At 33.3% G+C, this 13,124-nt stretch overlaps 1 protein-coding gene across 1 annotated transcript in view; it reads left to right on the plus strand.

The window, feature by feature from the left end:
• The window catches only part of TMEFF2 (transmembrane protein with EGF like and two follistatin like domains 2), a 221,549-nt gene that overhangs the window by 10,134 nt on the left and 198,291 nt on the right, over nt 1-13,124 (plus strand). The window contains exons 3-4 of the mRNA XM_026002629.2: nt 1,276-1,405; nt 6,198-6,224. Coding sequence (XP_025858414.1) covers nt 1,276-1,405; nt 6,198-6,224 — 157 coding nt within the window. The remainder of the gene's footprint in view (nt 1-1,275; nt 1,406-6,197; nt 6,225-13,124) is intronic.

The following is a 13,124-nucleotide window of genomic DNA, read 5'->3' on the forward strand; positions in this document are numbered from 1 at the left end:
AAATAAATACCAGGTTTTTATGATAAGATTATAATTTTATTGGGAATTTGTACTTTTTTTGGTATAAATCTTTGAGTTGAATTTACCTTATGATAGAGTTTTAGGTTTATTACCCTATATGTTAAAAGTTTCCTAGCCATCTCACTAGATCATGGGTTTATTTTGTATGTGTTATAAATTTACAGCCATGAAAAATCCAAGTATTTTAATAAGAACTAGAAAATAGGAAAGTGTTTCCACATGCATGTGTACATATGATTTGCTTTACTTAGTTTCTGGCATATGTGTGTATTCATAAATAATCATCTTAGTTATTGCATTTGTTACAATTAAGCAATGAAACACATCAGTAGTAGTAATCATGAGATAATCACATCTCTAGTGTAATTAGCAGGTATAGGACACAGCCAAGGATCGCTAATGCCTTAGAGTGTGATTATATTATGATGAGTATACCCTGTAGGTTGCCTAATTTCCATTGTGAAATGTGTACTTTTTTTGTAATGAGGCTGTTTTAAAAATGAACTCTTCTCTTTATGAAATATATATTAATAGTCATGCTTTTCAATAATCAATACCGCTCACATAGATTTCAACAGTTGTTGTTTTTTTCCCCTCTGTTCCATATTCTTTTGGTTTTTTCTTGCAGTATATCTGTCAATATCTAAAGATATGTGGCAGATTAATTAGTAACCCAAATGTCTTATCCAACTTATAGAAGTTTGTAAAGATTAAACTTCAACAGAGAAAAAAACCATACTAAAGAGTAACTGATTTCATTGGCATTTCAGCGATACACATCTGCTCTAAACACAGATAGGCAAAAACAAAAAAAAAAAACACAGATAGGCATTACCTATTTTTAATAACTTGAATATTGTAGCATGTTTTGATATTTTCCCCCCGCCAAGCCAGATGGGTGTATATCTGAAAACCAGTATTAAAAAATGTTGATAACATTTGTTGCTATACCTTTTTAGTATTGCTAAAAGTATTTAGTATTTTAGTATTGCTTGCCAATCACTTTGTTGGAATCACCTAATTTAAAAGCTCCCCCCCCCCCACAGCCCCTCAACGGAATCAAATGACTGATTGGCTGACTTAACATTACTTCTGTGTATCTTTGAATGATGCTCTTACAAGGTTAAAGACTTTAGTGGATACAATGGGATTGCTGAAAATGAAAACAAATGCCTTCTTTGGTAAATGATTATTTCTGTTCCAGGTGTCAAGGCCTCCAGTACTAACCTACGCTTCTCTCTGTGTGTCCCTCAGTGCAACAGTGACTACGTGCCTGTGTGTGGCTCCAATGGGGAGAGCTACCAGAATGAGTGCTACTTGCGGCAGGCTGCATGCAAACAGCAGAGCGAGATTCTTGTGGTGTCTGAAGGGTCTTGCGCCACAGGTACGCGTGTGATCCCGAGGACTCCCTGAAACCTTGGGAAACTGTGTCTTGCTTTTTCTATTATCTCCAAATAAATAATTCAGACTATATACTGGCTGGATAAGCCTCTCATTCTTTTGTACAAAGCATACGTTATCCTTATTTTTTTTTTTTTACATTTCAAATCACTTCTGGAAGAAAAAGAAAATCTGCCATAAGGATGTTGATTTTAATGCATATGTTATTTAATGAAATGCAGACAGTTGAATAATATAATTAGAAGTCTAGATTTACTGCCCACGTCCCAAATATAGAGAAACCTATCTACTCACAAAAAAGGTTGGTCGGTTTGTTTTGAACAACAGCATTGTCTGCTGGAGGGCAGTTTTGCAGATCTGGGTTTGAAAATAAAAATGTGGGTGACCTCCGCAGCACTATAAAATATTATTCTTAACCATTTAGATGGTTATGTTGAAGAATGTATTTGTGAAGGACATCTATCCTTTCTAACACAGTCAGCCTGGGATTCCACAAAGCTCTTTTAAGTTGTCTTTACCAAGAGTGCTCTGAAGGGAGTGAGGAAGAAGAGTGAGTTTCTCAGGTTTTCCTTTGGTGTGCAGTGATTGTTAGAGCTGAACAGTATTACAGGAAGAACAATAAACAAGGGCAACAAAGCCCAGCTTGAGAGAGTAATGCTTTAAAATACAGCTGAGTTTACAGATTAGGCTTGACACATTAAAATCACATATATTACAGTCTTTAGTGTCCATGATAGCTGTCTTTAATGGCACACAAGCATCTTTCTAGAAAGTCATAATTTCCGAGGAATTGGATGGCATAAGCATGTCAGGGAAAATTATAATGACCCAAAATAGGAACTTCCTTCAAAAGTGAAAAGACAAAATAGTGCCAGGAAAAAAAAATCTAATTTATTGGAAAGATAACAAGTGTTAGATAACACATATTTTTCGGATAACAGGTATTTCTGTTCCAGGGAACCATGTTAATAGTCACATGTAGATTGAGGCGGGTTGGAAAACCAGCAAAGAGGAAGGCTTGTATTCTTTAAAAGATTATCTTAAGCCTATTGATTGTTAGTAATCGATAGTGTTCCAGATGTTACCAGTGATTACTTAAGTTCCTAAGAACTCGCAGAAAAGAATGGTATTATTCACAGATGATGATGTAGGCCTTTGTTTTGGTTTTGATTTTTAAGTAGTCTTTTATATGATTCTTTGCCTCGTGAACTAAATGTCCTTGCTGGTGCCCCACTTGCTTGTGATTTGCTAACGCAAAGGGATCACTGCCACTCCATTTGTCTGAAAAATAATGAATGAAAATGACAGTAACAGGGGAGAGTCAGTGGACTTGCTTCTCCGGTGGGGAGGGAGGAGGACCAGCATTCTGCTCTCACAGTAAAAATGGGGGGAACAGAAAGAGAAGGAGCAAACTAGTTATAAAAAATCAATCTACCATACCCTTGGAGAAGAACATTTAAAGTGAGATGTTAAGACAAATTGCATAGGGAAAAATAATGGAAACACTCTAAGAAACCAAGAATGATGGAGGCCAACGCCAGGGAGTACTGAGGAAAGGTTCTCCTATTCCAAGATCACATAGGATACCAGCCTGTCTCTGATGTTCCCAAATTCTCAGTTGCCAGTTGTCATAATAAAGAGTTATGAAGTTATGGTAAGGCTAATAATATTTGGTACCAAAATCTCTCTTTCTTACTTGCCAACTTCCAAGTTCTTATAGGCTCAGGCATTCACATTCTCCTGATTTATTCAAGTCTTTACATTCTAGTCCCTAACGTGTTATTTGTACTATGAAAATACATACATAGCCAACTAGAACATTGAACCACAATTGAGTGATCCATACCTAGCTGATTCACATACTTAGATTTCTGTAGGATTGATTTAGTAAAAGCCAGTTTTACTGAATGTGTGTCCTATTGACTTGTAAATCTAAAAGGATTTTGAGCTGAATAATGATAGAGGAACCAAAGTAATTTTGATTAGCTGGGTCCGACTGTAAATAAATTAGAGTTCTGACGTTTGAACCAAAAGAAATTCTCATTCTTTTCTTTGCAGATTTTTCCATTTATTTTTTAATGCTATTTGACACTGAATAGAGATGGCAAATTGTGATCTCTAGGAATAAAAGACAGTAGAAAATATAACTTTGTTATATTTCATTGAATTTACAAATTCTTTTTTTTTTTTGTCCCAAAATGGTTTCCGATTGGGCAGTCTGCTCAACAGCCTCAATGTCAACTTCACTTTTTTGTGTTATAAGAAATGCATTAACGAGGCGTTCAGACTCTTAGATTCAAAAGCATGACTTCTTTAGGTGTCTCACCAGTAAGACTTCAGTAGGCTACGTATTTATCTTATACTAAAGAAATCATTAAAGCTTCCCATCACTATCTCATAATGATGTGTTGGACTTGTGATTATTTTTTTCCACTATCACTTCTTTCTTTCCTACTTACTTAATTTGGGTCACATCAAACAAAGTTGTCTTAAGAGCTATGCCCTTTGACTTTTTAGAAAGATACATGAGAAAGACAAGCCAATATACTACTACCATTTTCTTTTTTTTGCTTTTCCCAAGCCATTATGTACTTATTAGAATATCCATAGATGAATAGGCTAAATGTTTATTCAGAATCTTAATTTTTATGTTCTAGATACAGTGATAAGCATTTAAAATATGCTATTGTGCAGTAAGCCTCAAAATAACCCAATGAGATAGGCATCACTATATTCATTGAGTAGAGGACAGATAAGCTTAGGAAGCTTATGTAACATTCCTTATGTTATCAAATGAGTAACGTTCGGAGGTTTGAATCTGTAAGGTTTTATGTATTTACTCTTACATGCATATAAGTATAAAAAGCTGAACAAGACATGGTTCTTGATTTACAGTCTTAGAAAGAAAAGAGAAACTATACACATTCAACTAAACCTCGTGGAATGTATTAGTGTTATCATACTACGACCTGTTAGCCTCTGATGATAAGTGATACTAAATTAAGCTTTCAAATTAATCAAACTAAATTTAGTTAAAATTTTAGCAGTGAAATTATACAAATATCGACCATTCATGTATTGACCTGTCCAAAAGTGATGTTTCCATGAGTTAGGGTTACCAGTTCAGTTAACAGGACCATTCTTTTTTTTTTTTTTTTTAAAGATTTTATTTATATATTCATAGAGACAGAGAGGGACAGAGGCAGAGACACAGGCAGAGGGAGAAGCAGGCATCATACAGAGAGCCCGACGTGGGATTAGATCCAGGTCCTCCAGGATCACGCCCTGGGCTGCAGGTGGTGCTAAACTGCTGTGCCACTGGGGCTGCCCTAACAGGACCATTCTATTAGGGCGACAAATGCTTCAGCCTTTCTTGATCTGTTATCATTAAACTGTGAAGGCATATGATCAAAATCCTTATTTGATTATACATTTACTAAGTAGGGTTTTTATTTTAACTTTTTTTACCTTGCCTTAAGAAAAGAATCTGCTGGCCTAATCTGTTAGACCCTGTGAATTTAGTTAATATGAGTCTCCACCAAGACGTATTATTTAAAATACTGCTCCATCTTGACACTGCTAATGCCTTGTATGATGGCAAGCATGACTGTTGGGGAGGCAACCACTCTTCCATATGTCAGCCTTCTGTATGCCCTATCATTTGCCCTATCATTTTTTACGCCATGCCTCTCATAAACTGTCATGGAGGCAAACAAGTAGAAGTAATGGGTTTTTGGGTTTTTGCTTTATTTTGTTTTTTAAATTGGACTAAAGCATCAAACACAAATTCATTGCGGTGGCATTTGGTATAGTTCTTGAATCCTGGTTGAGATTTTAGTGTGAGATGAGAGCATTTCAGACAGAAAATATCAATATTAGTCTGATTCCCCAGTATTAGCATTAAAAATACAGAACAAAATGTATTTAGAATGAAAATAAGTGGAGAGGCAGAAAGAAGATGATGTCTACACTTAATAGGTGGAATCAGTTGGACACTCAACGGTCTTGACTCCCAACTAGAAAACTGGGTGTCTCTGGGAACTAAGTTGTCTGAAACAGACAACTTTGACCGACTGCAATTACGTAGGAAGGAGGGGAGAGAAGAAATGAAGTAAGAGAATGCAGGAGGGTACTGGCTTTTTCTGCCAACATCACTTAGAGTTTATCCAATTTTAAGCACAAAAACAAAAATTAATCTCACTCTTCTATTGATTTCAAAAATGAAGTATGTTGTTGGTGGCAGATAAACTCCTCCACAATTGTGGTATTTGGAAAACATATTAGTAATTATATAAAAAGATAATCATCTATAAATTTTCTTTTTGTGTGTATGTGATTTACAATAATATAAGCCTTAATTATGAGTTTATTTGCCACATGTCTAAGCCTGTTTAATTTCTGAATCTCACTGTTATAAGCATTTCATTTTCAATTTTTTTTTTTTGTTAATGGTACAAAATTCATCCTGGTTAAAGTAAAAATATGAGAGATTTTACATAGTCAATTTTAGAATATAATCAAAATAGGATATAATATCAGTTAGATAATAGTTTTTTTACAAAGTTTAAGAATGAAAATAATAATTTATTTTATAAGTTATATTATACAAATTAAATAAAATTGATGTGAATATGTATTTTCAGAATAAATAGTAATCATTTTCTCCATTATATTACTGTCTTAATAAAGGAAGTAAACATGAACTAAATAAAGTCATAAAGAGTTTTTGAATATGTTTTTCAAACAAAACCAAAGTATTTCTTTTCTCCTCCTAGATGCAGGATCAGGATCTGGAGATGGAGGTAAGGTTTGCCTTTTTATATATTTGAAGAATTATATGTGGATGTTATTTATGTATATTTACTTATGTATTTACCATTATAGATTTCTGAGACAAATTCATATTTTGCATTTTAGAAAAGAGGCAAATGAAAAAGTAGCATTCTACTTATTAAATAAATGTATATACCATGAAAACTATTTAAAATATTTATGAATCTTACTTGAGAACTTTGTCATCTAATATTTTTTATTAGTTTATTTATTGTTTGTGCCCTACTTTTCTTTGAGATAGATATGCATGTCAAACTTCCTAACAGAAGCTTCCAAGATCATTTGGCAGGGCAGAAAGAATTCTTGAAGAAATCACTTAAATACAGAGATTTAAAGTATATAGCAATGCCCTAAATTGCCAGGTACTGATATTAACACATATCATGTAAACAAGGTCTTAATTACCAAATCAATAATTTGAAACGGAAAGCTTTCTTTTCATAAAAGAAAATAAGAATGATAAACAGAACTTAAGACAATGAAATTAATTCACTACATTACTTCTTTGATTAATATTTATTGGGATCCCTGGGTGGCGCAGCGGTTTGGCGCCTGCCTTTGGCCCAGGGCGCGATCCTGGAGACCCGGGATCGAATCCCGCATCGGGCTCCCGGTGCATGGAGCCTGCTTCTTCCTCCGCCTGTGTCTCTGCCTCTCTCTCTCTCTCTGTGACTATCATAAATTAAAAAAAAAAAAAAAAAAAAAAAAAGATTAATATTTATTTTTACTAAAGCAAAACATATTTTTACCATTAAATTGTGTGTTTAGGGAGACAGAAGATAAAAGAGGCAGAAACTTTTAAAATTTGGTCTGAGGTACTGCCAAATAAGACTTTATTTATGAATTGAATCTTCATTGTAAATCCCAAAATGCTTTTTCAAATGAAATTCAAAGTTCCACCTTTATGCACAGCAAGAAAACAAAATTAGATAAAATTTCAACAAAAGTAATAAAAAGAATTAACGAAGACCTACATTCGTAAGGCCTTGCTTAAGTTGTATAAAATGATCAAATGTATGATTCCAAGTAAATTTTAGTTTTTAAAAGCAGAATTTTATAAAAGATAAAGAAAAGAAGGCCTTGGGTTCAGGAAAGATCTGACTTATCACACTTTATTATCTAGTTTGGGCAATATTCCAAAGATTTACCAAGTTGCTTTATGTAATGAAAGGCTTAACTAGCTTAAATAAGCAATACCCAGAGAACACAATTACAGCAAAATATTGGAGTACAGTTTTTCCCATAAAGACTGAGATTGAACAGGAGTCAAGATTTAGTACCATGAGAGCATGAAATTTATTTCAATGTCACATGTCATGGGACAGTCATTTGATGTTAGGACAGTCATTCACTACGTCTAAGAAACTGTTTTCCTGCCAACCATCTGGCTGATTAATATAGTATTCTTAAGAAAGCTTCTCTAGCTGTTTGAAAAGAAGATCTTAATAGAACAAATTAAATCTTAAAGAGAAAAAGAAAGGAAAAAGAGTTGCTTGAGTAGCTGTTTCACCATTGGAATATTAAGGAATTCATCAATTTTAAAAGAGTTGCTTTTGGGGTGCCTGGGTGGCTTAGTTGGTTAAGCATCTGTCTGCCTTCAGCTCCGTTCCTGATCCCAGGGCTCCCTGCTCCCTCTGCCTACCACTCCCCCTGCTTGTGTGTCCGCACTTGCTCGCGCGCGCTCTCTCTCTGTGAAATAAATAAATAAAATATTTTTTTTTAAAAATGCTGATTTTGGAAGGAAGTAGTTACTGTGCAAAACCCTGTTTATTTCCCAGCTACATTTAATCTTTATATATAGATTACCTAATTTTGCAGATATTATGTTGAGTTTCAGCGTTCCACTATTCATGCAACAAGTCTTATTAATTTTTTAGCATCTTCAAAAACAAAACAAGCTAGACGAGATCGGGTGGGTTCAGGGTGGTATGGCCGTAGACCAAAACAAGCTAGAACACAGAAATCTTCATTGCTCTTTCTATTAAAATGTAATGATATACTTTTTTATGTTTGAGTCCCCTATCATATCATATATATTCTCTTCATTTTAATTTATTTTTTAAGAAGACATGGTTTATATCTCAGACACTGGCTTCCAGCTTTCATTCATTATAATTAGCTCATCCAAGTGAAAATGAAGTCAACTTCACTCTTCCTTGTTGCACTCTGTATTGAAATTTGGGGTTTATTAAGTTATCCAGGGATCTAAATAAGGTAATATTTTAGGAAATAATTTTGATGTCAAGGATACGTTTATAACTTGAACTTTATACATAAGTTAGAAACCACTTTCCTTTTCTTATTCTCTTCTCCTGTTTGCTTTTTACCCTTCCTTTCAACTATAGGTACTTTATAGTAACTTCGAGGAAAAACAAAGCAACTTCTTAAAAATCATTGCTTTAGAAAAAGAGAAGAACATATAACCCACTTAATTTTGAGTTGTACTCTTTAAATAGTAGTTGTTCTGAAAGTTGTGATAATGAGTATTTATTCCTACTACATAAACTATTTTTTTAATCAGAGACAAAACAATTTTTTAACTAAATTCCTTTTTTTCTAGTCTTTGTCTTACTTTGCTCCGAAATACTAATGATTTTAATTTTCGTTAATTTTTTAGTCTATTATCATAAGGTGCCAAAAAAGCTGAATAACTATAACCTAAAAACCTAGTTTAACCTGAAGAATTACAATTCACATATCCAGTGGATTGTACATTAAACTATATTTGACTTACCACCTCTGCTGTACAGAGGATGAACTTGCCTCTGTATTTTGATAGTGCCTATTACCAAGGTATCAGAGGAGCCAGAATCAGTTTCCTTTGAATTAACCAGAAGTGATTAAATTACCTGTGATTGTTTGGTTAATCCATCAATCCTAGCTAGTGATTGTTCTAACTGGTCTCTGTAGGATATATTCTCAATAATGTGTATTTAGTTAATAATTGGGGCATCTTTGCAAGCACTTTGGGTGGTTAATGATTATTTTTCTAATTTCTTTTAACAAAAGTTAACATAATTCCCAAATGGAATGCATTGATCTGAATAGTGAACAAATTTATTTGCAAAACACATTGTATGTATGGCTATTGTAAATGATACCATTAAACCTCCAAATCTAAAATCACTTCAAAATACATTAATTTATTACTTTTTAAAAACTGTCCAGTATTTTTCAAATTAATGAATTTTATATTAGCAATGAAGATTAGACCTGATTACTTTAAAATAAGTTTATCCCATTTGCACAAGGGCATATCCGTCATTTACTGCATTTGAGAGAACATTTTTACTACAATATGAAAGAGATTTAAAGGTTTCATGACATTGGTTAGTTCACATTTTATAAGGAGTTTTAAAATTTTTATCTATTGATCTAAATAATTCAAGGGGCTAATGTAATTTAGATAAAATGTATTTAATGATCTGCAAATGTATGTTCACTTATAAGGGTAGTCTGTAGTGTAGTAAGAAATATTGCATGCAAATCCTAAAGGTTGGCTTTGCCATTTCAATGACTGTAACCTCTTCGTGTTTAAGGAAACTTTTTAATATAAAAAAATAATTTTGTATTATTAGTTTTGAACATCAGACTTGTTGTTTTCAAACAAAAAGTTGGAAAGGCATCTACTTCAAAGACCCTTTCCGGATAGACTCGCACTTGAAAAAAAAAATCAGGATAAACTATACTTAACTATAAATGTGTCCTATAGGAAGGTAATGTGTGGTAACATGCGGACCAAAATCCAAAGAATTTCAGAACGTAGTTGAAAGGAAAGAGTTGGTGTTTTAAGTACTTTTATATATGGAGATTTAATGTTGTAAATAAGAAAACGGGTCTGTGTAGGAGGGATAATAACATCTTATCCACCCACAGACTTCCTTAAGCAACAAATACTGCAGCAAGTAAGAAAGTATTAAAGAAACCTCCTCTCAAAATCCAGAGATGTGTGGGTGGTTAAAGGATAATTTTTAACCCCTGCTTTCCTCTTAAGGTCTTTTAATCATATTATGAAGACAAAGCTATGAATATTTTCCATTATTCTCTTTTTAAAATATTTCTGGACTTATTAGACTTTTGATAGGCTCCCAAAAACAAAAAATAAGTCCAGTAAAATGAAAATTATATTTTAATTATTAAAATAATTATGAATGTATTATCTTGCTATGGGTCTAAGAAAATCCACAATTAAATTTTAATAACATCTTATGGGAAATTGTATGATAACATCTATAAAAATGAAATGTCTCTAAGGCATACAGCATAGATAGAATGGGTATATTTTCATCTCATGAGGTAAAAGGAAGCACTGGGCCTTATACAACTTATATAATCACATAGTTTTAAGAGAATTATTTAATAGATGAATATTAGATATGTATAGTGAGAAATCAAATTTATATCCATTATTAGTATAAAAACTGATTTTTTAATATCCAGGTAATTGTTGTGTTAACTTCACTATGTGAAACCAGTTATGATATATTTTTATTTAATGTAGAATTGCCCTATGGTATTACTCAGATGTCCATAATTAGGATACTCACTTTATATACATTTTGGGTAGAGCAAGAGATGTTTACATTGCAACGAATTTTAGACCCTAGGGTGCTGTTTCTGATTATGTGGATTGCTAAAAACTAGCAAACAGTATTGTAAGAAGTTTGAGAACTTAGGAATTATTTTTAAAAAATCCTTACATTTCTTATCTGAACTTGATGATATTCAGGAATTTGGTTGAATTGAACAAGCCTAATAAAACATACGTATTGTGGCAAGGTTTCTGCAGCTGTAACAATGACTACGACAGTTTTTTTTTTTTTTTTTTACTCTCAAGGAGATTACATGTAAATTCTCTTCTCAGCACACAATGGGAAGAATTATGATTCTAATTATCAAAAGAAAAATAATCCCCTGCAGAAATAAAATGTTGAATATACTGTAAATAACAAAGAGCTGAATATTTATTTCATAAAACATTCTTATATAAGGCTAAGGAAATTTTCTCTTACTCATTGCTGTACACATTCCCTTTCCTGACCTCGGTTTGTACCTTCTCTACCTTACTGTCGTGGTAAAGTTCTAGCAAACGCGATATGCCTCACCATGCATTTTCTCCATGACAGCCAAAGCCTGACAGGCATCAGTTGTAAGCAGGTTCAGCTAAAATACTGACTCAATGAAGAAATTTTACCATGTAAAGTCTGAGAGTCTTCTGGGGCAATACATATGGGGAGAAAGTGGAAACTATCCTTGCTTTTGCAGTCCTACACCTGAGAGCTGCTCTTTTGCCTGGAAATGGGTGTATAGCCATCTGAACTGCACCTGAAACCTCATCCCAGCTTTTCCTGGGTTGCAATCCATTTTACTTTCTTTTTACCTCAAAGAGAAGCAATATTGCAATGGAGTAATGAAATAGAGGTTGAATGAATGAGGAACCCTGTAATGGTGAATGAAATTGAAAAGGAATACAAAAAGCAAACAGAAGAGGGGAGGGGAAACAGTGAGAAAAGGGTGGAGAAAGGAACCTTCGTTACCAACCTGTCCGTACTTTGTTTTCACACATGACTACCATCTTGAAAATAAAAATAACTCCCTCCCCCTCCAGTAGAATAGTAATAGTTGTGTGAATTTCTAGAGAAGATTGCTTGAGAATGTCAAATGGATGATACAAACTTTTGTCTGAATCATCTATTTATGTTCTTTTTAAACCATATCTGGGGAAAGAAATGCAATCGTTGTGTGCAGTGTGATAGAAATGGCTTTGGATTATGAGTCAGAAGATATGTATTCTAAATTTTTAATTGGCTTAAAGGATGCCTATTTGATCTTTACTCTCAGTCTCCTTGGAGAGTCATTTATCTTATCAGTAAAACAGAATGATATCTACTTATAGGCAAGATGATTATAACAAACTAATGCAAGGAACTTTGAACTCCAAAAAATTAAAAATGAAATTAAAATATTTTATATTACCTTTGCTCTTTATTCCCATTTATCCTAAGAATATAATTTCTCTGAAGAGTTTAATTAGAAGTTCGAATCTTTTAATCAGTTATTTTTAAATCCATCGTTTAAAGTATTGATGCTGAGATAATAAGAACTCTACAAATCCAATCATAGTTTTCAGTATTTAGAGGAGACAGCTTACTCTGCATCTCTCAGGGAAGCGTAATCAGTGTTGATATCAGAGGAATTGCAGTTACACAAGATAGGCAAGAAATAAGGAATAATGTTTAAAATTTCAGAACAATAAATAATTACTCTTGGAACTATAATGGCAGACATATTGCCTCCACATAAAACTAGAAAAGAAGAAATGGGATGCATTCATGGTATGAGGGGTTCAGTACACGTACAAGGAAGAAGTTCCATTAGGATTCTAAGCATTGCAAAGTTGCTTTTTTTGTTTTGTTTTTCTTTTTCTAAGGAGACTTGAGGCTCTTAGAAATTCTTTGAAAATAGATGGAAAGATTTTATTATAGTCCCACTTGATGTCAGAGCATTAGGTAAATCTATTAGGATGCCTATACTCATTTATAACTATTTGTAAAATATTCTGATTTATAAAAAGCACTATCATAACATTTATTTATCCACAACCATAGCCTTTGGATGTGTGAATGATCACCATGAAGGATGAACAGTTTACCCACAAACCCAACAACAGGGAATATGATGACTAAATCAGTCCTTGAACTTCAAAAATGAAGGAAAATATAAGGCACAAGGTTACTTACCCTACCTTTCACGGTAGCTGTTTGCACCAAGTCCACCAGACCCTATATTCTGTTTTTTATATAAATCATAAATCCTATCAACAATCATGAGATTTCATTGTTCCATCTCCTTGCCCTTTTCCCACTTTC

Source organism: Vulpes vulpes, chromosome 16, assembly GCF_048418805.1.
Source record: "Vulpes vulpes isolate BD-2025 chromosome 16, VulVul3, whole genome shotgun sequence".
Lineage (NCBI taxonomy): Eukaryota > Metazoa > Chordata > Mammalia > Carnivora > Canidae > Vulpes > Vulpes vulpes.